Source organism: Pyricularia oryzae, chromosome 3, assembly GCF_000002495.2.
Source record: "Pyricularia oryzae 70-15 chromosome 3, whole genome shotgun sequence".
NCBI lineage: Eukaryota > Fungi > Ascomycota > Sordariomycetes > Magnaporthales > Pyriculariaceae > Pyricularia > Pyricularia oryzae.
Window position 1 is genome coordinate 3,083,315 of NC_017849.1, and position 24,504 is coordinate 3,107,818.

A 24,504-nucleotide genomic window follows, 5' to 3' on the forward strand; every position below is an offset into this window, starting at 1 on the left:
CGGTTAAGATCGGGGGTTGCAGTGACGCAGGCATCGCGGGCACCTAATGAAGGAGCTACGTAATGTCACGGGCAGGCAGGGCGGACAGGTAGGTGCGGGCGATCAGGTAACAGGACAGAGTATATTGGCTATCTAGTCTTCCAGGTACAGGGTAGCAGGTGGTTGTTGACGAAGACGTAGCTCGAGGAGCTACATATCGGAGACTGCAGAGATTTCGCGTAGATATACGCGCGCGAGGCGCTCGGCCCTCGCGCCTTCACGTGACAGGGGTCATGACTAAGCGACAGCCCAGTGGCTGTCCTTCAGGTCTGTGACACATATTTTGGAAATTTCTTGGTGTCCGTGGGTTTTATTTCCGTAAATCTTCCGTATTTCTTCTGGCGTAATTACCGTATTTGTTATTATTAAATTTCGGTGCGCTGGTAAAAAGTTTCCGTTTTCGTTTATCGTAAAAATAACCCGCGTTTCCTTTAATATTATATTTTCGTAATTTGGTTTCCGGTTAAAAACGTCGGCCCTGCCGTTTTCTATTTGTTTCCGGTAAATAATTTTAAAATGGAATTTTAATAGGAATTTTAACCATTTAATTTATCGTTTATTTAATATTTTGCTAATAATAAAATAGGTTAGGTTTTTGTAATCCATATAAATTAATATTTCGTATTTAATTCCGGATAATTGTGGTTTTTATTTTTTAAATATTCGGATAATAGTTATAAATTTTTTATCGTGGATTTGGTAATTAAATTCTGGTCTATATAATTTCTGTGAAAAAAAACGCAAAAATGCAATTATCTTTTTTCGTTTCGTTAGTTAAATTATCCCCCGATTATATAATCCGATACGTCGGTTTTAATTTCGAAAAATCTTGTTGGATTTAATATTTTAAAAATTGGTTTTTTGGTTATTACGTTTTGTAATTGTTTAAAAACCTATTATATTTATTCCGTCCATTGGAATTTTAAATCTTTTTTGGTTATATTGGTTAATAGGGTGGCGATCGCGCCATATTTTTTAATAAACTTTCGGTAAAAATTTACGAATCCGAAAAATATTCGAACGTTTTTTGCATTTTGTGGTTAAAGCCATTTTTTTATTATTTAAATTTTCGATTCTTCCATCCTAACTTTTCCAGGAACGATAATATATTTTAGAAAATTAATTTATTTATTATAAAAAAAACATTTTTTTGGTTTAATTAAAAGTTTAACGTTTTGTAATTTTTGTAAAATTATATAAACGTATTATTTATATTTTTCCAACGTTTTGGACAAAACAAGGATATTATTTAGGTAAATAACGACGAAAATATTTAAATATTTCCTAAAAACGTGGTTAATTATAGTTTGGAAAATTGCTGGGGCGTTGGTAAAGCCGAAAAACATTATTAAATATTCGTAATATTCTTGTTTGGTGCCAAACGCGGTTTTCCATTTTTCGCCTTCCTTTATACGGATTAAATTATATATTTCTTTAAAATTTAATATTTGTGAGGATCAGGCCCCTAGACCTACCCTCAGAATCACGTGAGGATCAGGCCCCTAGACCTACCCTCAGAATCACGACTCGGCTCCACACCGAGCCAGGGATCGGACAAGGATCCACTACCTCCGGATTTAAGCGCGTCTCTTGAGCGCGTCGACGATTGTAATTTCTCTCTTCTCTTCAGTTTAGAATTTTCGTCGATAGCGCCTAATACACTGAGGTTCTCCAATGTATGCCTGGCCGTGACAATATTGTAAATTATTATATTTGGTAAAATATATTTCGGAATTCTCCAATAAACGGGAATAGGTAGTAATTTTTTATAATAATATCGTTTAATTGTTTGTAATCCAAGTATAATTATAATTTTCCGTTCTTTTTTAGTACGAAAAAGATTGGATATTTTGCTGGTAATATTAATAATTTAATATACCCTTTTTTAAAGTTTTTTGCGAAATATTTGTTTAATACCTCCATTTATATCGGGTTTAAACCGTATATTTTATGGAATTTGGGCTGTATTTTTTTTAATGGTATTTTGTAGTTAAACGGATTATATTTGCGTAATTTTATTTTAAATTTTGGGCTAAATAATTGTTTATATATCCGGTATTTGGCCGGGATATTATTAATTCGTATAATAAAATTCGATCGTTTTTCGTTCGTAAATAATCGCGATTTTTCCAATATTAGTTCCAGGCGTGGCTCGTTTTTCCTTAATAATATTATAATTTTTTATTAATTTCGCTTTTATATTTTACGTTCGTTGCGTAAAGTCCTTTTTTTCGGTTTTCCTTTAAAAATTAACGGTTTTTCCCATTGGATTTGGCCGGTTATCCAATTTATTTTAAAATTGCTTTTCCTAAACCAGGGGATTTTTAATATTACGTTTTTGTTTTTTATTTCCGTAATATCCAAAATAATTTGTTTTTTTCGTTTATAATTTTCTATCCAAAGGTATACGGTTTTTGTTTCGATAATACTGTTCCCGTATAAAACTGCCTTTTTTTCCACGGTTTGCAATTGGTATAGTTTTTTTTTATCGCCAAAATATCCGTCGTTTTATTACAATTTTTGGTACAATATAATTGTTTTATATTCCATTATTGAAAAATGCTCGTATAAATCTACTATTAAATTATATATTAAAAAATATATATTTATATATTGTTATTATATTTTATATAACGTTTAAAATTTTTTATTCCGTTTTTATTATCGCCGTTCGGTGCCCTGTACCGTTTGGCTGTCCTAATTTTTTAATTTGCTGGATTCGCGTCGTAGGTCCTTGTTTTTCTTATCCCTGGGTATACGGTTATTTTTTATTTTAATTAGGTCAAATGGGTGTTTTGTGTTACGACCAGGGTCTGAGGGACCAACAATCAAAGAGAGAGTAACATCGGAGGAAGACACCCACACTCGGGACACGGAGGAACGAAGCAAGACCAGTTACGTGACGATAAGATAAGGACCCACTTGTAATTACGCCTTGGCAGTGATCACCTAGACAAGATGATTACCTTGGCGGAGTGATTAGTTGTAATAAGTGATCATTTACACGAAGTGATCACTCTAGTATATAAACACAGTTATTACCTAGTAGCATAGTTTTAGTTTAGGATTGCTCACCATCAATCAATTTGTATCCAATTTATCCACCCAGGAATCGATCATAACTTCACCCCAGTTATTGCGAACCCCATTACCCAGTCACAGTGCTCAGTTGCTTCTCCCCATTGTACCCTACCCCTAGGAACAGGTTACCCGATACCTTAATCGTAACATTTTGCTAATACGGGTGTTTTTCGTACGTTCGTGGTTATTTCGTTATCCCGTACGTTGAAGTTCCATATAATTTTGGTTATTGGTGCAGGTCCTGGTTACCGTAATTTTTGTTCGTACCAGGTTTATATTTTGGTTAATATATATATTTTATATACGTTTCGGATGCATTTATATTATGGGAATTGTTTTTAGTTGCAATACGTTATAAAATAATTGTCGTTAGGCGTGAAAATTGCGGTTGGTTTAATATTAAATTTTATTTTAATTTCCCAATTTGGTAGGTCGATTATAATATATATTTTGTAAATATTTGTAATTTTGCGTCGTCGAAAGAAAAAATTGTGGATTATTTTCCTATTTAGGTGAAATCCGCAATTATTTCGGAAATATTTGGTGTCCAAAATCGGGTGGTTTCCAAAAATTGCATTAATTGGTCCTATAAAATGTCGGATTTGTGCCTAAAATAATAATCCGGGAAATTATATTAATTGGTCGTTTCGGTATAAATTAATATGTTTTTTTTCGTATATATAAAGGTTGTCCTCCTTTATTGCATTATATTGGTTTAAAAATATAATTTCTTTTTCGCTGGATTCTTTTTTTAAATCCTTATTTGATTTTTGTGTTAAAAATTAATTGGGTATTTTAATATAGTGGGTTTGTTCCAAAAATTCCTTATTTAATTTTCCGGAGGTATTAAAATCCGTAAATTCGGGTAATTATATTTTTTATCGGTGTAATTTCGTTGGTTATCCTGTTTTTAAAAATATTCGGTTTCTTATTATTAAGGTTCAAATGTTTCGGGGTTTTTATAAATATTATATTGCGTCGATTTTGGAACTGTTATAAATCGTGCAATTGTCGTCGTAACAGGTGGTCCAATTTATTATATTATATTGGTTAAGCTATATTTGGTTATGGTTGGTGGTATTAAATCCTCGTGGTTTTTCGGGTTTGCCCCTAAAATTAATAGTAAATCCTGGGGTATTATTATATATTTCGGGACAATTTCGCGCGATATATCCTGGTTTATTACATCTAAAATATTTGCCATTTTTGGGGTTTTTGCGAGGTTGTCGGTGCTAAATTGCGTTTAGGTCCATAGGTCCGTTATATATACCGTACGCGGTATTATATTGGCGAAACGGTTTGGGGTATTAATATTTGCGTCCTATATTAATTTATTGCAAAATTGGGCCTTATATGTTACGTCCTTCGCGTCGTTCCAATTTCCGTTCGTATAATCGGTTATCGATTTTAACCGCTAATTCCATATATTTTGTTAATACATCGGGTCGTTTTTTTTAACCAATTCGTTTTTAACCTTTTTTTTAAATCCCGTATAAAAACGTGCCATTAGGGCCTCCCTGCCCTATAATAGTTTGGCGGTAATTTATCGAAATTTATTAATATATTTGGATGCCGATTTGGTTTGGGTAAAACGCATTAATTTACGTTTAACCGTACGTTCCTCGTTTGGGTTACCGAATATTCCTTTAAAATATTTTTCGAAATTATCGTAATTGTCGAAAATGCGGTTGGTTTTAATTTTACGGTTTTTTTCCTTATTATAGTCCAAATAATCTCGCAGGACTGGTTCGAACCAGGCGAACGCGTCGTTCTTTAACAACGAGGTTACGTAAATAATTTTATTTGCGTCGTTATCGAAATTATCCTCGTTAAAATGGAAATATACCCGGGTTTCCGTAAAGAATTTCTGCAGGGTATTTGCGGTACCATTATATGGGAATGGTAAAAAATATTTAATATAATTCCTATTAATTTAATTAATTTATTCGGTTATTTGTTCCTAAAATTGTCGATTTTCGGTTTAAAACGTCGCGATTATTTAACGTAAAACGTTAACGCTGGCCGGAACGTTGGTAATAAAAGGGGTTTAAAGGGTGGTTTTGTTGGAAGATATTATTTCGGCGGTATTATTCGGTATATTTTAAAACAAAATATTAAACAGGAGCAATCAAAATATTATAATTAAAATATCGGGTAATTTATTTTTATAATAAAATATAATAGGTTGAAACAATTGAACGTTTAACTGGGTAATTGGGGTTTTTAATAATTGGGGGTAAAATTATAATCGTTCTTAAATAAATATTAAAGTTAATTAAAATTCAATTGCTGCTAAATAATCCTAAAATCGAATTTATTTATATAATAATAAACGTGCCTTATATAAATTATATTCCAAAAATAATCCTCTTTAATTTGTTACAAATTACAAAAATCATTTCGCCTAATTTGTTATAATCTTTTAAAAATCACTAAAATTATTTTTTTGGCGGTTACGTGGCGTTACGTAATTTTTTCCTTAGGTAATCGATGTTCTGTCGGTCGGTAATTTCTTTGGGCGAGTGTCGTTAGAAGGGGTGTAACCCCGCCTGGCCTCCCTGGTACCGGCCCAACTATCTGGTCGTAACATACAAACGAAACCACGGCAAAATAAAATATTTTGTTAAATAGGAAAATTATAAGTATAAAAAAATATTTGGAAACCCTTTAACCATTTTTAAAATTGCCAGGAACCGCTCCGCCAATATCATTAAAAATTAAATCTGCAAATAAATTGACTAAAAAAAAAGGATAATTTAAAAAAATACCACCTACCATTCCCAAGAATTAAAAACCGACCAGAATTCGAAATTATACCACCAAACGAATTTACAAAAAAACGATTAATATATAATATAAAATAAAAACACCAAAAAAACAACGTACTAACGAAATATTGCGCAAAAACATTTATTTTATCCAATAAGGAAAAATTTAAAAAACCTATCGGGAAAATCGAATCCCAAACAAAATTAAAATCCGGAAAAAACGATTTTAAGGATATTTTAGGTAAAATTTCGGCTAATTATCGACGTTTTTCCTATTCCGCCTTTTTACGTTCCACCTAATCCAATTCCTCCAAATTATTAATTCCGCGAAATATAATTCGCATTATTTTTTTAAACCACAATTTTTTTTATTTTCGCAAACAAAATAATTTCGCCTGCTGCATATAAATTTGTTTTTTAAACGCCTCGATTTCCGCATCCAATTTCGAATATTGGCGACCAATATAACGGATTTAAATAACGGACAAACCCAATATATTATATCCAAAACGATTGGAACGAATATATTCTATACAGCAAATAAAATTTTAAAAAAATACCTAATAAAACGTTGCGCCTTTAGTACGGTAGGGATTGCAAAAAGGCATTTTAACGGTATCCGTCGATAATAAAAAAAAAAGGGCGTGGCGATATTTTGTCGACGAACGACCAAATTTTGGTTTGGTTATACAATTAAATATAACGCAAAAAAATTAGGCAAAAAAAACCAAAACAAAAATTAAAAAAATACGGACTATTTAAAAGCCACAAGGATTTGGTTAAAAAAAGGAAATTTAATATTACGACCAAACAATTGGACCGGTACCAAAAAAGCCAGGTGGGGTTACATCCCTCCTAACGATACCCGCCCAAAAAAATTACCGACCGGTAAAAAAAAGATTATATAAAAAAAATTACGTAACTTTACATAATTGCCAAAAAAATAATTTCAATAATTATTAAAGGATTATAACAAATTAAAGGAAATAATTTTTGCGATTTGTAACAAATTAGGAAAAATTATATTCGGAACATAATTTATATAAGGCACGCTTATTACTATATAAATAAATTCGATTTTAGGATTGTTTAGCAGCAATTAAATTTTAATTAATTTTAATATTTATTTAAAAACGATTATAATTTTACCCCCAATTATTAAAAACCCCAATTACCCAGTTAAACGTTCAATTGTTTCAACCTACTGTACTTTACCCTAAAAACAGGTTACCCCGATACCTTGATCGTAACAGCTGGGCGGGGGCCAAAGAGATAGTGTTTGGTGGGAAACTTGTTGAATAAAAGTTTTACATGGCAATCTAGCTATTCGCTTTATTTTCTTTTGGTTAATATTTTTTTTTATTCCCTCAAGTTCCGGACGAAATTACTTTGACTTTCCGGCAATTTTGTGCCATCGATTCCCTCCCCGAGGTCTGGCCGAATCCATGCCCCGTCGCTACCGACCTGCCGGTACCGGAACCCCTTCAGAATAGTCTTGGCGGAGGCTTTTGTTGGCTGTATGTAGGGTTTTATCCCGCTCATGTGATTGGGCCAACAGCACCTGTACCTATTTATTTTCAGAATGTGATAACTATCTACATACCACTCTTGGAACTGGTCACATGCATTTAGTGGATCTTGTCAAGGAAGCGTCACTTAGCGCAGGTCACTAGCGGCATAAAACTTCGGAAAGAATACGAAGAACCCTTGTTGCGGGCGTATAAATGGCCAAGCAGCCAGTAAAACAACCTGGAATGATTTACAGGTTTCATGCAGTTTTCAGCGATATGGAACCTTTGCTAAAGTAAGAGATGATGGTTTGCGAATGGCTGGAACACTGCTTCATCATGGATAAAGAATGAAGCACACAAACATGCCTGCTTGCAAAACTGTATCAAACGACAATGACTGATCACTTCAAACAGTGTGCTTTTCCCTATGATTCCCCTCTTTCTTTGCCACCTTGAAGCTCCACCGACCTTGGCAATAGATCAAAACGATAGAAGTGATTGGACTGTCGCTTCTTTAGCGTCTGAGCAGTAAAATATTTATACCGCTTACATGAGCCAATTGGTGCTTTCGGCCCCCAGCCCCCGCAGAATCTCTCTCGGGAGGAGACAGTCTTGGAAGAGTGGTAGATTATAGACTTGGGGCGATTCCCCGTTCTCTTCCCTGCCCGTCTTCCCTGCGGTCCTTGCCTGTTATACGTTTCCGGATCGTGCTGGATCGAGTCTGATACACAGCAAAAATGACCAGCATTTGGAGCCTCTCCTCGGCCCTCGGTCATATCCTGGCTATCATCCCCGATGTCACTCACTTATTGTCAGTCTTACTCGTTGTTATCCTGCAGATATGCCTGAAGGTGTCTTTTGCTCCCGCCCGCAGGCCAGACCTGTCTAATATACCGGGTCCGTGGTACACCCGCGTCAGCCATATGTGGTTTTTCTACCAACGTTGGCATGGCCGCCTGGCCCCGGCCTCGCACGCCATCCTCCTCTCCCACGGCGACGAAACTAACGGCATCGTTCGCCTCAGCCCCACCGTCGTCCTGCTCAACGATATGCCTTCCCTCAAAACCCTGTTTGGCAAGCAAGATGCCGCCACCGGCACCAAGATTGTGCGCGCCCTGAACCTGGGCGGTCACAGCTGGAGCATCATGGCGCCCGAGTTTGACCTGGCCAGGGGGCGGAGGCAGGCAGTGCAGGCGGCAACGACGGAAACAAACATGAGGCTGTGGCGGGGAGCGCTCGAGCGTGAAGTGGAGGTCCTGCTGGGTGCCCTGAGATCCGGCGGGGCTGTTGATGTGGTCAGGCCGCTACGCATGCTGACCACCAAGGCCTCGGCGCTGGCCCTCGCCGGGACCGAGATTTCGGATGCCACAGCGCACGAGGTGCTCGAGGCTAACGGCCTCTTCAACCGGTGTGTAGCCAACCGTCTGTGCATGCCCGACGCCATCCTGTCGATGCTGGACATGCTGCCTTGGAGGGAGCACTTGCTATCCCACACCGGCCTTTTCCGCACCCTCGGGTCGGGAGCAAAGCTCTTCACCTTGGGGGAGAAGCTGAACGACCTCGCCGCTGCAAAAGGCAGCAATCTGCAAGTGCAGTCGTCCGCGTTGTACCTTCAGCGCAAGCAGATGCGCATCGAAGACGGCGTCGAGGACACGGACCTGCTGAGCGCAGACACGGCGGGCGGCCTGCTCGCCGGCTCCGAGACCACGGCCGCGACGCTGGCTTGGATCCTGTTCGAGCTCAGCCGCCGCCCGGAGCTGGCGGAACGGCTACGGAACGAGCTGACCGCGGCGGACGGAACGACAACGGGAGCAGACCTGCTCGACGCCGTCATCAAGGAGGAGCTGCGGTACCGCGGGCCCGTGGCGCTGACCAGCAACCGCATCGTGGGCGCGGGCGGGGCAACGGTTCTCGGCGGCCGGTACTTTCTGCCGGCTGGCACCGTCGTCGTCATGCACAACCACTCGCTCAGCCGGAGGGATCCGCGTGGCAGCCATCACGTGTGGGATCCCATGCGGTGGGTGGGCGCAGGTGTTGGAGGCGCTGATGCTGCTGATCGCTGCACGGCGCCGTTTGGGTTTGGGATTCGGAGGTGTCCGGGGAAGACGATGGCGTGGATGGTCATGCGGAAGGTCGTCGCTGCTGTGGTGAAGGGCTTTGTTCTGCAATGTCCGGCGGAGACTACGGATGAGACGATGGAGGCTGTCGAGTTGAACGGTAACAGGCCGCGGAAGGAGGAGTGTCGATTGATGTTTTTTCCTCGGGATAAGAGTCAAGTTGCTTAGATTGCCAATTTGCCATTGATGTCATGCTTTGGTTACTGATCCCGCTGTCTAACCTGGCTTGTCTACTTTTGCTTCCATGCCGCGTATCAGGGTGTCCGGCGTCATCTTACCTCAGACGGCCTGACTCACGTGCATAGGTGGGCAGGCAGTTAGTCAAGATGTCAAATGGGCTGCCATTAATATCATTTATCGCTAGCTTTGTCGAAGCCTTAGTAATGCTTGGTGAGGAACCCAGATGTGATTGGGTAACTGCCGCACAAGTATTGATATTTTCTGTTCCACCATCAACCGGGTAAAACAGATTTCTGCCCATCAGTTTGGGTGTCGTTTGGTTCACATTCAATCGCGATTCGTGAGTGTTTCGTGGACACGGCGGTATAAACAAAGTTCTCCACAATCCACCTTACCAAACACACCTAGGTAAAATCACAGAAACGGGTTCAATTCTTCAGACGTGGCTGCATGTTGTACGTTGTGGCAAGCGTTTTAACATGGCCCGTTTTCGTTGTTTCTAGAAGCTGCAACCAAACTCTTCGAGCATCACAAAATCGGCAGACGGCATTGGAACAAGCCTGGGATGCCACGCGCTAAGCTGTCGCTCCATGCTAAATTAGGTCCAGGGATTGGCACGTTTCCCACTAATCCCCTAGGTCCTTAGTAAAAGCAAAGCGCCCATTCAATCCTGATTGGGGCTGGTCCAGGCACCGATCGGGGGGGACAAGGGCCAGCCCATGAAATTTGCACAAACTTTTGCTGACGCATACCCCATCAAGCCCATCTCCAAGCGGGAAAGCGCCATCGTGTCTGGACGCTTACAGTAATACGACGGCTGCTCAGCCCCAAAAATCGCCGCGCTATCTGGATCCGATCAAGTCAATCTTGGTCTCGTCCCGTGAAATAAGATGGCACGTTGCGGAAGCTTCCGGTGCAGGATCCGTTTTTTATTTATTAAAAAACCCTGAAAGTTCATCTCGTTTGCCAATTGTGTGGGAATTGAAGAGAAAGACAAAAGACTTCCATCCAACCTTGTTTGCCTGTCGCTCATCTCAACCCCACTTGCAGCCATGCAGCTTTTACAAGCCATCGCCCTGCTCGCAGCGGCAACCACCGCAGCCGCGGCCTCGTGCCCATGCACGGCCAAAACACCGCCATTCACACCCGGCGAGCTGAGCGCGGACCAGTTCACTCCCACCACCAACAGGCGGTACCGCGTCCACCTGCCAAAGTCCTACCAGCAGTCGACCAAGACGCCGGTGATCTTTTCGTACCACGGCGCCGGCGGCACCATCGAGAAGCAGGTCAAGCTGGACGGCTTTACGGATCTTTTCCGCAACGACCGATACATCGTCGTCTACCTGCAGGCCGCGACCCCAAACGGCACCGACAAGGCGCAGTGGCAGGTCGCGCCCGAGGCCAGGGACATTGACGACCTGGGCTTCACAAGCGACGTGCTGCAGATACTCGGAGACAAGGTGTGCCTGGACAAGAGGCGGGTCTATGCCGCGGGAAAGTCGCAGGGCGGCGGGTTCGTAGGGCAGAAGCTGGCGTGCGACAAGGGGCTCAGCAAAAAGTTTGCCGCCTTCGCCCCCGTCAGCGGCGCCTACTACATCCTGGACCAGACCAAGAAGACGTGCGAGCCCACGGCCGACGTCCCCATCCCCTGCGACACCGAGCGCACCGACACGCCCATCCTGGCTTTCCACGGCGGCGCCGACCCGACCATCCCGTATCGTGGAATCTATCGGTCTGGGACGAGAAGCTGCCTGCCTGACATTAGGCACTGGGTGAGGGAGTGGGCGTTCAGAGACGGGCTCAAGGGCACGCAGGACAACTCCACCATCCAAGGCAGTCAGAATGGGGTCAAGAGCGCTTGGAAGGATGAGAGAGTCACGCTCTTCTACGATGGTGATAACATTCCACACGACTGGCCCAGTCTGGTTGAGAACTCTGACAATGCTGGAGGTCCCACTGCGGCCTTTAACGCATCAGACATTATTCTCCCGTGGTTTGAGAGATGGTCTCTGCCGTAAACAATTTGCACAATCTGATGTTGCTGTTTTTTTTTTCTTTTTTCTTTTAGTCCTAAAGAAATGTACATTAATGACTTCTTGAGGATACCGCTCATAAAACTGTGGTGACGTGTAAAACCCCCGCCTGTATCTCTGGAAAGTACCCATCCGAACTTCAGCGACTCTGCCGTCCAAGTCAACACCCCCCCGCAAGGGATCATCAACGTAACGGCCCACGATTCAATTCTGCGAGCATCATCAGCTTGTGTCTGTCCACATAGCCTTTAATCCCCCGCACTTCTCCCTACCAATGTCACAAGCCGCCCGGGACACCTCCCTAGGACGCAGGGGCAATAGCGATTGCACTCGTCTCCGGCTTGGTAGCGCCGCTGCGAGTTCCTGGGGCAAGGGTCCTGAGAGCTAGGGGTACGGCACCATCCGAGGTGACGTTCCAGCCCAAGCGGAACGCCGTGGAGTCCTCGGCGATCGGCACAGCTGTCCACGCCGCCTTCAGCTGTCCGCCTGCGCTCAAAACGAAGAGCGTGTTTCCAAAGAGCGTCATGTCTGAGGTCTGGAAAGACGCGTTGTTGGGCCCGTGATTGGGCACAAATGCGACGGGGCCCGGGGTCGTAGGGACGGCAAGCTTGTCGCCCGTCTTGGCGCGGGAGATGGTCTTGGTAGATGTGTTGGCTGTCGACTAACTGTGAGCTGCTGCTATCTTTTGTATGTCTAGGCCCGAGGGCAGAGCAGAGGCTGCGGATGGGCATCATGACGTACCGGTGAACAGCTCGGTGCCAGGGGCGACCGTCCGGTTCAAAAATACACCACCTGCGGGTTCAGAAAGTCTTTTTGTGAGTCATGACCTTGTGACAGGGGGAGAACCTGGGGTCGACAAACCATCGTCACAGTTTACAGTGAAACCGCCAATCTCGGGGCCATAGGCGTATAAACCAAACCCTACTGGAACCGTATCTTCTGATTTTCCTTGCGGCAGGGACGACACGCCAACGGCGGCGAGTGCCAAGATGAAAGCGCGGAGCATCTTTGCGAAAAGGGGGGATGAGGAGAGTAAAACTAAACGAGCGACTTGCGAGCAGCAGTAAAAAGAGGGGGAAAAAGGATAAATCAAGATGAGATCTGAGTAAAATTCCAATATTCTGGACGTGTGGATAGGCGCGGTTGGCCGTATTATATATATACAAACGACCGTAACAATCGCACGTGCACCGCAATATGCAGCTGGTACCTGCCTATCCCGACGTATCGGCAGTTTTGGCTCGCGTGATATCAGTAGAGTCAAGACGGAGGCAGTGTGTCCCACCGGCCTATTACAACGTGCATCGGGCTTCTTTGCCGGATTTGCAGGCTCGGTTCTGCTTGCACTATACGTGCCTGGGATAGTACTACCTCAAGGTCCATAACAAGGCACACCAAGTGATTTCGGGATGTGGGAGGCGAAACAAGCAACGGGCCGCAATAGCCTCCTGGGGGCCCACAACTGCAAGAACTCAATTCCTTGGCGCTCGAGTACCGATGGCAAGGTCTTGGCCGTGAAAGGGGGACGACGGGGTCAGGTGGAAGACGACAAAGTTGCAAGCCCCCATATCAAAACATTGTTTTAGGCCGCTATCGCTGGGTCTTTGGCCGACCGCCATTTTGCGCCTCTATGCCGCAAATGGTCTGAAAAGCGAATGTGACCCTCCCAGCGGAGTGGTTCGCCGTCCGCTACCTGCCGATCGTGTACCCTTACGGTGATTTCTTCGGAACTGATCTCGATTATCAAGGTGAGCCGATCTCTCCCTACCCCACACAGTCCCAATAGTCTAAGCAGAAATTGCCATTCGCCAGGAGACAAAGGGCTGGCAGTTTGTTTTGTGGGACTGTGGAGTGCTATTTTAAGGGAGGGCCTTGTACGCTGTTGCGATCATCCTGGTTTGGACAAGGTTCCAATTACGGCAAAGTTTATACAGAAGATACGTCGAGCCCACAGTTTCCCATCATCATTCAATGATGTGCTTTAAACACGTGCACATGGCGAGCGATGCAAGCGAGAGTGCTTTGACTTGTGTGATGAAAACCCACCCCTATGGTGTACTATGGTAGGTGGTAGGGGTAAAAATTCCTGCCATGGCACAGTTGCTAAATGGTGTGGGCTAGATGGGTATTTCCGGCTTGGACATAGTTTTTGCGAAAAAAAAAATAAGTTCAGGTACCTGAAGCTTCCGGCGGACAATTAAATTGGCAAAGGCCCACGCGTAGATGTACGGTGACAGGGGAAGGATTTTTTTTCGGCCGATACCAAGTACACAGCTGCATGATGAGGTGGACCTCGGCGGGCGTCTCAGGTTGGTAGTAATGGACAATGGTGGCCAAAGCAGGAGGAAGAACTTGGTAATACGAGATATCGCAAAAGGATCAAACTGCTCAAGGTCCATAGATACAATCAAAGCGCGATGGGACTGACTTTCTTTTTTCCTAGTCCCGTAGTGAGGCCCATGATAGAGCCGGAGGCAGCATGGATCTCATGTGCGATAGACATCAAAACACCAGGTCTCGGCCGAATATCTGAGCTATAAGATTTTCTATTTAAGCATGATTTCTCGTCATGTTCCCAATCATTCCACTCTCCTTTTCACCACCGCACATTCCTTGTATTCCCTCGTTGGCCCCTGCCGGCAGTCCTTCATTACAGGTCCCTCCACATTCTTTTGTTAAGCCTTCATTTGGCCATCACTCGTTATCTTGCACAAAATGGCTCGTCACGCACTCGCCCTGGCGTTGGCCTCGACTTGCAGTCTTGCAACGGCTCTTAGCACTCCCCAGGTGCTTCCTCGTGCCGCCGGTCCATGCGCCGGTAACACGGCGACCACGCGCTCTCAGTGGTGTGACTTCAGTATCGACACCGACTACCACAACATAGTCCCCGATACTGGCGTTACCCGAGAGTACTGGCTCGAGCTGGCCGAGATCCAAGCTGCCCCGGATGGCAGAGAGCGCAGGTAAGCAGCCTTCTGTTCCGATGATATCTTGGAGCAATTCTAATCATGACTCACAGCGGCATGGCCATCAACGGCAGCATACCCGGGCCCACGTTGTTCGCCGACTGGGGCGACAATGTGATTGTTCATGTCACCAACAATCTCCCTGCCTCTTCCAACAATGGTACCAGCATGCACTTCCATGGCATCCGACAGAACTACACCAATCAAAACGATGGTGTTACGGCCATCACCCAGTGTCCCACAGCTCCGGGCTCGACCGTGACTTATAAATGGCGCGCGACCCAATATGGCTCTACCTGGTACCATTCCCACTGGGCCTTGCAGGTCAGTACTCCCGTTCCACGCCGCTTACCAAAGTAACAAAACCTGCCTTGACGCTAACGCATGGTGCATTTACATTACAGGCTTGGCATGGCATGTTGGGCGGTCTCGTGATCAACGGACCGGCGACGCAAAACTACGACGAGGACCTGGGAATGCTGTTCCTCAACGACTGGGACTTGCAGACTGTGGACCAACTCTACCATGAGGCCCAGACCTCTGGTCCACCCACTCTGGACCAAGGTCTGATCAATGGCACAAACGTCTTTACGTCCAGCGATGGCACCACTACCGGCCACCGATGGAACACAACTTTGACTGCCGGTAAATCCTACCGCATCCGCTTGGTGAACGGAGCCATCGATACGCACTGGAAGTTCTCGCTTGACAACCACACCCTGACCGTCATCGGAATGGACCTGGTGCCCATCAAACCCTACACCACCAACATCGTGAACATCGGCATGGGCCAGCGGTACGACCTGATTGTGACGGCCGACCAAGCCTCCACCGCAGACGCCTTTTGGATGCGCGCGATCCCCCAGTCGGCCTGCAGCGAAAACGACAACGCCAACAACATCCGCGGCATCGTCTACTACGGTCAAGCCTCGGACAAGGTCCCGACCACGACCGGCTACCACTACGAAGACAGCTGCGACGACGAGGACCCCGCGAACCTGGTGCCGCACTTGGCAAAGGACGTGGGCGCCAGCACCTGGGCCGACACCGAGACGGCGTCCGTGGCCTTTAACGAGGAGAACCTGTTCCGCTGGTACCTCAACACGACCACCATGGTGGTGGACTGGAAGAACCCGACGGTGAAGCAGGTGGCGTCGGGCAACACGAGCGTCTTTGAGGCGTCCAACGCCGTCATGGTGCTCGACAAACCCGACGAGTGGATCTACCTGGCCATCCAAAACACCCTGCCCGTGCCGCACCCCATCCACCTGCACGGGCACGATTTCCAGGTCCTGGCCCAGGGCATCGGCGAGTACCAGACGGGCACCACGGCGCTGAACCTCGTGAACCCGCCGCGCCGCGACACCGCCCTGCTGCCGGCGTCCGGCTACGTCGTCCTGGCCTTCCAGACCGACAACCCGGGCGCCTGGCTCATGCACTGCCACATCGGCTGGCACACGAGCGAGGGCTTCGCCATGCAGTTCGTCGAGCGCCAGAGCGAGATGCTGGCCCTCATTGACCAGGAACAGCTCGAGAGCAGCTGTGCCGCCTGGGCTTCGTACCAGACGGCCAACAAGGTTGCGCAGGAGGACTCGGGCATTTAGGCTGTCTGGTCTGGGTGAGCAAAGTGATCTTTAGGCGGGGGAGGGGTTGCTTTAGTATACTGTCCTGTAATATTTTTAGTACATTGATTAATTCGTTTAATATAGTTCCTAAGGGCTGATCTTATCTCCACAGACCCCAAAGTATGAGTGACCGCCGTTGTCAAGCTCTGCAAGAGCTGTCCAGTGCACCACTACGAAAGCGGGGTAGATTTACTAGACTAGGTATAGCTGTCGACATTTAGAGTTTGCATCTTCCGTACCTGGCCCACAGATGACTCAACGTTGCACCAAACAACCCCTTTTTTCTTGTCGCAGCAGGTGAGTCTGATGCAAATCCATTGGCAGGCATGCCAACGTCTTCAGGTCAATTTGTTCGCCTCGATGCAGCTCCGGCTTCGACGTAGCTAAACCCGGAGGTGCCGCGGATTTGGAGACCGGTTCGCCCGTCTTATCTGGGCATAGGTTATCGCCGATCCCGTCTTTCCAGCACTGCTAAAGCCCGAAGCGAGATCTCACGTCAGCACACTGAATACATACAAAAGAATGAATAGCCCAGAGCTGTTCTTTTTACGCATCTTTGGGATTCTCTTGTGTTACCTGTTTCCATTCTGAAATCGACGCAAGAGTTTAACTGTAAAAGAGAGCTTGTATACAGTATTCCCTAAAAGCTTGCCGCCATTCATTCATAAGTCATCTTCAGGATGTCTGGCAAAGTATATCTCATCACTGGCGTCAACAGGGGTACGTATACGCAACTTGAGGCATAAGGCTTTGTGCACTATTCAAAACCTCATGATTGTTGACATGCTGAGAACTCAGGCATTGGCCGTGGTCTTTTCAAATTCTACGCCTCGCAGCCCAACAACACCGTAATCGGGACGGTCCGCGACCTGAAACACGCCCAGGCGCTGCTCGATGAGCCGCGGGGCACCGACACCAATCTGATCATCACCAAGCTCGACGGCTCCTCCAAGACGGACCCCTACTCCGCCGTCGATGGGGGGAATGGCGCAGTGGTTAAGCGCCATGGCTGTTACTTGAGTAACGTAGGTTCGAATCCTGCTCCCTCCACCTCCTCCCCGCTTACCCGTGGCAAGGATAACCCGGCTGGCTATCGACAACAACCACCCGCCTGTGCCGTCGAGCCCACACTTGTTGGGAACTTCGTCTCCATGGCTACAAACGACCGACAGCTCCGCTGTTTGGACACAGGCCCCTCTCGATGAAGAGCCGTCAACTGCCGTCAGACGAATCCTCCGTGCGCCTGAAGGCACGGGGTCGCGTCAGTGAACAAACCTGTAAGCAGGACCGGGCACGAACCCGGTCAGGCTCGATTCGCTTCTATGCCCTTGTTTTCCGCTGTGTAAATAGAGAAAATAGAAAGCGCGCCGAGATACCCCTCGGGAGGTTGCTAACGGCCGGCTAATGAGCCGGGCCGAGCCCGGCGTTAAATAATACTACTACTACTACTACTACTACTCATGTCCGGATGGGAAATAGCCGTGGCAATTAACGCATTTGGGGGCTGCTTTGCACGGCTCTTCCTCTGTCGCATATTTTGCTTCACCATATATGCCGCAACGCGCTTGCCGTACGCAGCGACGTATTTCGCAATATCCCTGGCAACCGTCGTGGTGGTGTGTAATTTTGCGTGATTTTTCAACCTTCCGCGCACGTTTCGACACTCCAAAAAGCTGAAAGGGCTTTACGGGTTGAAGGAAGGACACTATCCACGTGCCCTCAGCCGTATGTGGGTCGTAACCATGTTTGGAAATATGCCAGTTGACTGGCTGCTGGCCTGCTGCCACGGTAATCTCCTCCTGGATTACTTTATGTACGTCCTTTCTTCCGTCCAGGCAATTGAGCGTTCGGGGCACTCCAGAAACGGCGTATGTGTGCCAGGTTGTCGGGACAGTGACTTCCCGCGCGTCCAATGCGTCCATAATGGCCTTGACCGCGCTGGGGTTGAGGAGTTTTTGCCGTGTTTCCTCAGAGGCCACCGTAACACCCCAGCCCGTGGGGGTACGCTTGGCGTTTGGGATTTCACTGTATGGCACCGAGACCAATTCGGCCAGTTTGGTCGTTACCGCGTATGGCTCCCTCGTCACCATCCGCAATTTGTCATTTACGCGGATCAGGATGCGGTTGGACGGCTGTTCTGTCAAACGTTTCGGGGCTTGGGAGCGGTCCCGGCCCGATTGGGAGGGAGTTGCGGAGCTGTCAGGTGCATTGCCGGGCGTCGTACGTATCGGGTACGAGCGCGTGGCCGGGGTTAAAATTTGCGTTGGGGCCGCCGCTGGTGGCGTGGCGGCTCGCTCGGCCCATGTGACCGATTTGTTAGTGGGCGTGCCTCTGCCTTTAGAGGCCGACGACGCCGTGCCCGTCCTCGTAATTAAAATGCTGCGCCTTTCGCTGGAACTGGTCGGCGAACGCGACGGGGAGCGCGAACGCTCTTTTTCAGGGAGGGTGCGACTGAGGAACCAGCCGCTGATCACGTCGTCAAGTTCAAGAACAATTCTCCTAAGCGCGGCGTCCTCCGGGGCCTGTAAACTTTCGAGCTTGGCTGCAAAGACCTCTTCGAGCCAGCTGCCGACTGTTTCCACGTTTTCCAACTCCTGCTGCAGTGTTTTGATGGCCAGGGCCGGGAGGCTGGAGTACCTTCCGCGGCCAGCCGGCTCAGGCGCGTTAGCGGTGCGCGTGTCGAGAGATACGTGTCCCGACTCGGCCTGGCCCTGCGGCAAAGCCTGCGGCGTGCTCTGCGGGCGCGCGCGGCGGTTTGAGACCTCTGGTGAGGCCATGACGACCGGCGCCCGGAGGGCGAAAATTCTTCAGCTGTTAAGCTTATTGGTGTGTTTGGGTGTGAATCGCTAACAAAGGTGGGTCTGACCCATGAATGGTGGAGGATGCTTGGGTATGCTTCTCTTGTCTTGCTCCTGGACTTGGGTCCTTTTGTGGTTGTCCTTTTGTGGTTCAATATTAGCCATGCAGTAAGCAACTGACTTTTTTTCTTTGGTGATGTTGCAGGCACGTACAAACGGACATGGGCGACTTGGCATCGGACGCCTTTGGTCTCGAGTTCGCGCCGATTACAATCGACCAGTGTACCAGGGACACGGCAGAGATTGTAAGTATTCCACCACGGAGTGAGTTTTTTTGAGGGATCTACTAATGCTGGAGTTTGATTGAAGATTGAAAAATCAACCAAACAAGACCACTCTGGCAAGTTCTTTGACCGGACCATCGATAGCATCTACCTGTGGTAGAGCGTCTATTAGGAAGCGGTATCTGCTGTCTTGGCTGATTGGGTGGCTATCGAGGAGCGGGGCTACAACCAGAATTCAAGGCTCACGTCAAACAGTAACATAAAACCTCGGGAGTGAGGGTTTCTAGGCCAAAAGTGGTCTGGCTGCCGTTTGGCTTTAGCATCGCCTCTGCGCAACTTGCCCGTCAGGCAGGTGGTACGGGCGGCAAACGATTTGTGGCTTGGTTCCCGATTGTCGTTTTCCATTTGAGGTGTTGTAGAACAAGAGCGTTGTAGCGGTTTTCACTCGGTTGTTCGTTAGTCGAATATGGCGGTCAAGTAGTCACAATACTTTGGAAATGGTAGAGGGGCAAAACCATGGTCACGGAGTAAACACAAATGTGTAATGGTCGTGCAAAGGCTGTATCTTTCACCGGTGGCTTGCATAGTCTATATATCACGTGAATTTGCCAACTTCGAATCGGTTTTAACTAGGCCATATGGCGACTGCAGCCGCTTTAAAGTAGGCTCAAAGTAAAAAGTGTGGAGGTGGATAATCTAGACCGCTCTAGACGGTATGTGATCTGTCGGTCAGTTAGCCAGCTGCGGCTGGAGCTGAAAAGTACAGGTTTTGTTCAGCCCGCATTATGCATGTACACGGTGCTCATTAGGGCATGTTTGGTTGCGCTAGCCTGCATGCAGAAATGTCTCACTTGTGCAAATCTATCTACTGAGGCATTGTGTTGGTCGCTGGAGATGGAGTATATTGAGGTTGCTTGGAGAATAACTCATAATTTTACCCCTCAGTTGGTTCTTCCTTTTGAATATTAATAGCATGCCGTTTCTATACTTTTGATATTTCCTGATTGATTTCCATCATCAACCAGAAATAACAATCAAATTGAGCCTCCATTACACAGCTCACCCAAGAAAATGCGCTCCATATTCATCATTGCACTGGCATCCCTCGCCCGCATGACGGCCTCTGCACCCGGGGCAGCTAAAAGCGATCATACCGTGGAAATCGTCCAGCAGCGAGCAGAGCAGTCCATTGCGGTTCCCCAAAAGGAGGTTGAGCTTCAGAGCGTCGAGATCCGCGACTGGGAACCTCCGAAAGTGGTGGCATCAAGAACGACGACCGCTCTGCAACTGACAGCCAAAAGAGGCTAACGACAAAGAGCGGCGATAAGCGCCCGACAACTGTCGCCTAGAGTTAACTCGAACCCGAACACGCAGCCAAAGACACAGCCCTCTCAGGGACAGCCCAAAACCGGACAGAGCCCGAAAAATTCCGGAACAGGGGCAGGGTATGGAGATATGCCCTCGGCTGGCTCATGCCTGGTCAGCTTAATCAACATTGAGGTCTTTGCTGTGGCTGCCGGTGTTGCTATGGCAACCTATGTGTTTTAGACAGCAGATGAGACAGGAACAATGCTTTTTCGGCAAAATAGAAGACCTAGCCGAGATGCTGACAGGAGCAATGTGGATATGGGTTTAAGGGTTACACTATTCCACGCCAGGTAGAGGGAAAGCTTCATTTTCGGGGCAGGGTTTCGGCTTCTTTGGGTGTAACGCCGTTCATGGCTTAAAGCATCGCGTATAAGTTTCACAACCTGGTTGGTTCTCTGCTCTAGCTCATGATGTTTGACGGATGATATACTTTGTTCTTTTTCTTTGTCGCCCGAACGTTTGTGTAGTCTCTGGCGATTATATTCTCGATGACCTCGGATTGGGTATTTGTTTTCCACATAGCAAATTAGATCTGGCTCATTCCATCAAAGGCCAGTCAGCTAGCTTGGCGGGTCGCTTATCTCTGCCACGGGCGGGCCAGGCACAATCTGTTTTCCCTTTTTGAAATCGTTGCTGGCGTGCCAAGCAGGACCCGGCGGAAGGGCAGGGTTGTAGTCGTTGTTTTTCTCAAAGTCCCCTACGGCACCCAGCCTCGTAATGTGTATGTATCCTCGGATTCTGGAATACGTTGCTTGGTAAACCGCCATCATTCCGCCAGTTGTTCCGGGAATATCTCCACTCTCAGCTGGAACGGGTAGATTGGTAACGTCGACTTGATAAATCCAGCGCTGCCGCTTGTAGTTGCCTAACGCGTGTACCTTGGCGCTGCTGGCATATTTGAACACTACTCCGTATTTGTCACTTTTTTCGCCGTCTTTAAAATCGTAAATCTCCGGTCGCCCTTCCCAGTTACGTTCGGGACAAACGAAACCATTGCATCCTGCAATTTTCAAAGGCGAGCGAGTATCGACTCGATAGACAAATTGTCGGGGGCTAGACGAACCGAGACCAAGCACACTTGTCAAGTGTGCAAGAATAAAAGTAAAGAATATTAACATTGTTCAATCTTAATAGAAGTGAATAAGATCCAATGATTGAGGAAAGGATAAATGCTAGTTAATTTGTATATAGTTCAAATGGGGGGTAGTGGAATAGTAGTAAATCAGTTGTTCATCTTCCCAAGGGACGCCATGATTCAAAATACTCTTTCGCATTTGGATTGTCAGGAAATACGCAAGCAAATGGTCTAGCGCTATAATCAGGTCTGTTCCCCAGTAAATTCCCCGATTTAATAACGTTTTATGCATCTCTGCTATTTTTGTCACTTCTCCAACTGCGCATACGTCGGCCTGGCCGAACAAAATTGTGATATAAAATACGGGTGCGTTTAATTTTATCCCAAATATATATGCGAGTCTAATAGCAGGTGGATATTTGTACAATGCTAATAATTACCGGTACAAAATACCACACTAAAACTAGTTGCACGTAAAGATTTTCAACCATTTGCACCATTTACACCACTTTTATCATTCGTAATACGAAAAGCAAATGCGCATACCTTCAATACGTATATTTGCAATGCGATTTTTGCGTTGCAAATAGTAAATGTGGTACAAATGCAAAATCCATATGGCAATTTACGGGCCAATTAACTTTTGAATTTGTGGTTTATGGGACAACTGAATCCAGTAGCTTTCTACAAACCTGGGCTCTCAGACGACGAACATGAGACATATACTGAAAAGTCCAAGACCTCCAGTGTCTCGGCAGTTCGTATGGATGAGTACCTAGGTGCTTTTGCTCATCAGCTGGCAAAGAATGTAATTGGTCCCAGTTGCAAGGAAAACAACTATGACTTGCCTCTTGATGATTTGCACACTCACAACGAGGTCGAGAACTGCCGAGATATTCTCTTCAATGCTGAGGCCTACCGCTGGCTGTGCTCACAAAAGGCCCGCCACTGGTTCCCATTGACATCTTTCGGTGCAAGCGCCATATTGTTAGGTGGACTGACAGAGTCTGGAACCTAGCAGGTCAGTCTTACTTCTCTCATCACTTTGCTTGGTTTTTTCGCAGCTTGCCAGATTCCAACTTGCGAAGAAACTCAAATAGGTGAATCCTGACATAACACGTTCGAATAAATACTGGCGAAGCAAAGTACGACATCAAAATAACTGAGTTGCCTCGCCACTTCCAAGTGCCGGGCACGTTTTCGACCAAGTTAACAATGTCTGGAAAGGGTAATTGGGTTACACGGCAACAGGTACAATACTCCGTGGAGGATAGGAGAAAACACTTATTGGCATGCGCCAGAAGCCACATCTTTCAGCTTGCGCCTGCATAAGCGGCATACAACAGCAAAAGGCGACTCAAGGAAACCCAAAGCCGACAGGTTAGCAGAACAAGCTGAAAGCCGTATTCTTACCTCTTTCAGACAAGCGTCAGGAGCCAGCCCGCAACCGAGTCCTACTTACAGAGCACAGTTTATGGTGTTTACAAGATTCCAGCAGTTGGGGCACGTTAAAATCCCGACAAAGATTGTATCCACGGGCGCGGTGATATTTGCGCCATTACAAGAGCTTGGGCTCCTTTGGAGAACAGTGGGTGTTAATTAATCTGAAAGGGTCGATCCAGACCCGTCAGGCGAGGTTGCACCCCATTTGCAAAGCAGCGGGATCGGGATCATTGTTGCTTCGTAATCTGTCAAAGCCGGATCGGGCTCGGTTTATGCCATGGATGATGGGGGATATCTCGAGTGCAACTCCGGATGCAAGACCTTCTACGTCAAGGTGTTGAAAAAGTCTGGGTTGGTAACTTGGTAGTTCGATATCTCCAAGAAGAGCCCGCGCTTCGTTCGAAAGGTCGAACGCATCAGCAGCAATCCCGGACAGTCCTGGAAGTTTGGGCAGGTCAAGCACAAATCTTTGCAGGTAAATAGTCGAAATTTTTCTATTCACGGACATCGTCGACGCGTAGGGATCAGGCATTGGAACGAAACTTAGTGCGATTAGCTTTGTCTAATTGTAACTCATCTATCTTTCTTCTGTGACTTTTCAGGGCATTCGTCAGCGTTGTGCAGACGTATAAAGCGGTGCCAAGCGAGTAAGCCTAGATAGCGCTACTCACTGGTCGTCTACCCATTCACTGATCAGTGTTCACGTACCTCATTTATGCGTAGGGATTTGTGTGCGGGAAATGCGATCCGGGCGTTGATAGTTTTGTTTCTCACCATTAAAACATGAGAAGATTCGACACATTATTGTAGCGGAATTCAAAAAAAAGAAAGAAAGAAAAAACGATATAGTGGGCTTTGTATTTTTAAACTGCGTTGTTGGATTAGGCATCGGTGTACCTCGAGGCTCAAATGCTTGAGATTACATAGGTCGAGGGAAAACTATTTGACATTGTTATAAGCGATAATGAACGGCATTGTTATTGAAATTATAAAGCTACTTCAAGAAAAGGCTGTGTTTGTCGGGGGTGTTGGTTGCATTGATTGCATTAATTGCATAGTATATATAGTGCGTGGTTAAACCGGTGCGCCACCGGCTCCAACCCTCAGGGGCTAGCCCCTAATATTAGCCCCGTCCTACGTTCCTGGTGTTACAAAAGCGATCCCAAAGAGATAAAAGTGCAATAAAGGGGCGATTTTATCTGAAGATCCGAAGCTA

General features: G+C 46.5%; 10 protein-coding genes and 1 pseudogene across 11 annotated transcripts; 8 read left to right on the forward strand and 3 right to left on the reverse strand.

Moving 5' to 3' along the window:
- Positions 1-7,247: 7,247 nt before the first annotated feature.
- MGG_16777 (uncharacterized protein) lies at positions 7,248-7,516 on the reverse strand (the record flags this gene model as incomplete). Its single annotated transcript, XM_003712087.1, has 2 exons — positions 7,248-7,393; positions 7,492-7,516. The coding sequence occupies 2 exons, from the start codon at positions 7,514-7,516 to the stop codon at positions 7,248-7,250; spliced, it is 171 nt and encodes a 56-aa protein (XP_003712135.1).
- A 620-nt stretch (positions 7,517-8,136) lies between these two features.
- Positions 8,137-9,684, forward strand: MGG_05787 (uncharacterized protein; the record flags this gene model as incomplete). The annotated part of the gene is made up of 1 exon (XM_003712088.1): positions 8,137-9,684. One exon carries the CDS (start codon positions 8,137-8,139, stop codon positions 9,682-9,684), a length of 1,548 nt encoding a protein of 515 aa, XP_003712136.1.
- An 848-nt stretch (positions 9,685-10,532) lies between these two features.
- MGG_05788 (Poly(3-hydroxybutyrate) depolymerase) lies at positions 10,533-11,883 on the forward strand. The gene has a single exon (XM_003712089.1). The coding sequence runs from the start codon at positions 10,749-10,751 to the stop codon at positions 11,712-11,714; it is 966 nt and encodes a 321-aa protein (XP_003712137.1). The 5' UTR covers positions 10,533-10,748; the 3' UTR covers positions 11,715-11,883.
- A 147-nt stretch (positions 11,884-12,030) lies between these two features.
- On the reverse strand, positions 12,031-12,735 carry MGG_05789 (uncharacterized protein; the record flags this gene model as incomplete). The annotated part of the gene is made up of 3 exons (XM_003712090.1): positions 12,031-12,383; positions 12,471-12,521; positions 12,591-12,735. 3 exons carry the CDS (start codon positions 12,733-12,735, stop codon positions 12,031-12,033), a joined length of 549 nt encoding a protein of 182 aa, XP_003712138.1.
- Positions 12,736-14,444: 1,709 nt separating this feature from the next.
- Positions 14,445-16,299, forward strand: MGG_05790 (laccase-1; the record flags this gene model as incomplete). The annotated part of the gene is made up of 3 exons (XM_003712091.1): positions 14,445-14,692; positions 14,749-15,019; positions 15,100-16,299. The coding sequence occupies 3 exons, from the start codon at positions 14,445-14,447 to the stop codon at positions 16,297-16,299; spliced, it is 1,719 nt and encodes a 572-aa protein (XP_003712139.1).
- Positions 16,300-17,000: 701 nt separating this feature from the next.
- MGG_05791 (uncharacterized protein) lies at positions 17,001-17,589 on the forward strand (the record flags this gene model as incomplete). The annotated part of the gene is made up of 3 exons (XM_003712092.1): positions 17,001-17,040; positions 17,119-17,291; positions 17,350-17,589. The coding sequence occupies 3 exons, from the start codon at positions 17,001-17,003 to the stop codon at positions 17,587-17,589; spliced, it is 453 nt and encodes a 150-aa protein (XP_003712140.1).
- On the forward strand, positions 17,299-17,370 carry MGG_20142 (annotated as a pseudogene). The gene has a single exon. The product of its transcript is annotated as a tRNA-OTHER (tRNA).
- A 185-nt stretch (positions 17,590-17,774) lies between the features above and the next one.
- MGG_16778 (uncharacterized protein) lies at positions 17,775-19,097 on the reverse strand (the record flags this gene model as incomplete). Its single annotated transcript, XM_003712093.1, has 1 exon — positions 17,775-19,097. The coding sequence occupies one exon, from the start codon at positions 19,095-19,097 to the stop codon at positions 17,775-17,777; it is 1,323 nt and encodes a 440-aa protein (XP_003712141.1).
- Positions 18,933-19,562, forward strand: MGG_16779 (uncharacterized protein; the record flags this gene model as incomplete). The annotated part of the gene is made up of 3 exons (XM_003712094.1): positions 18,933-19,210; positions 19,324-19,423; positions 19,488-19,562. Exons 1-3 carry the CDS (start codon positions 19,203-19,205, stop codon positions 19,560-19,562), a joined length of 183 nt encoding a protein of 60 aa, XP_003712142.1. The 5' UTR covers positions 18,933-19,202.
- A 911-nt stretch (positions 19,563-20,473) lies between these two features.
- MGG_05792 (uncharacterized protein) lies at positions 20,474-20,950 on the forward strand (the record flags this gene model as incomplete). The annotated part of the gene is made up of 2 exons (XM_003712095.1): positions 20,474-20,659; positions 20,777-20,950. 2 exons carry the CDS (start codon positions 20,474-20,476, stop codon positions 20,948-20,950), a joined length of 360 nt encoding a protein of 119 aa, XP_003712143.1.
- Positions 20,951-23,060: 2,110 nt separating this feature from the next.
- MGG_16780 (uncharacterized protein) lies at positions 23,061-23,920 on the forward strand (the record flags this gene model as incomplete). Its single annotated transcript, XM_003712096.1, has 4 exons — positions 23,061-23,073; positions 23,192-23,433; positions 23,656-23,763; positions 23,891-23,920. The coding sequence occupies 4 exons, from the start codon at positions 23,061-23,063 to the stop codon at positions 23,918-23,920; spliced, it is 393 nt and encodes a 130-aa protein (XP_003712144.1).
- Positions 23,921-24,504: the final 584 nt, after the last annotated feature.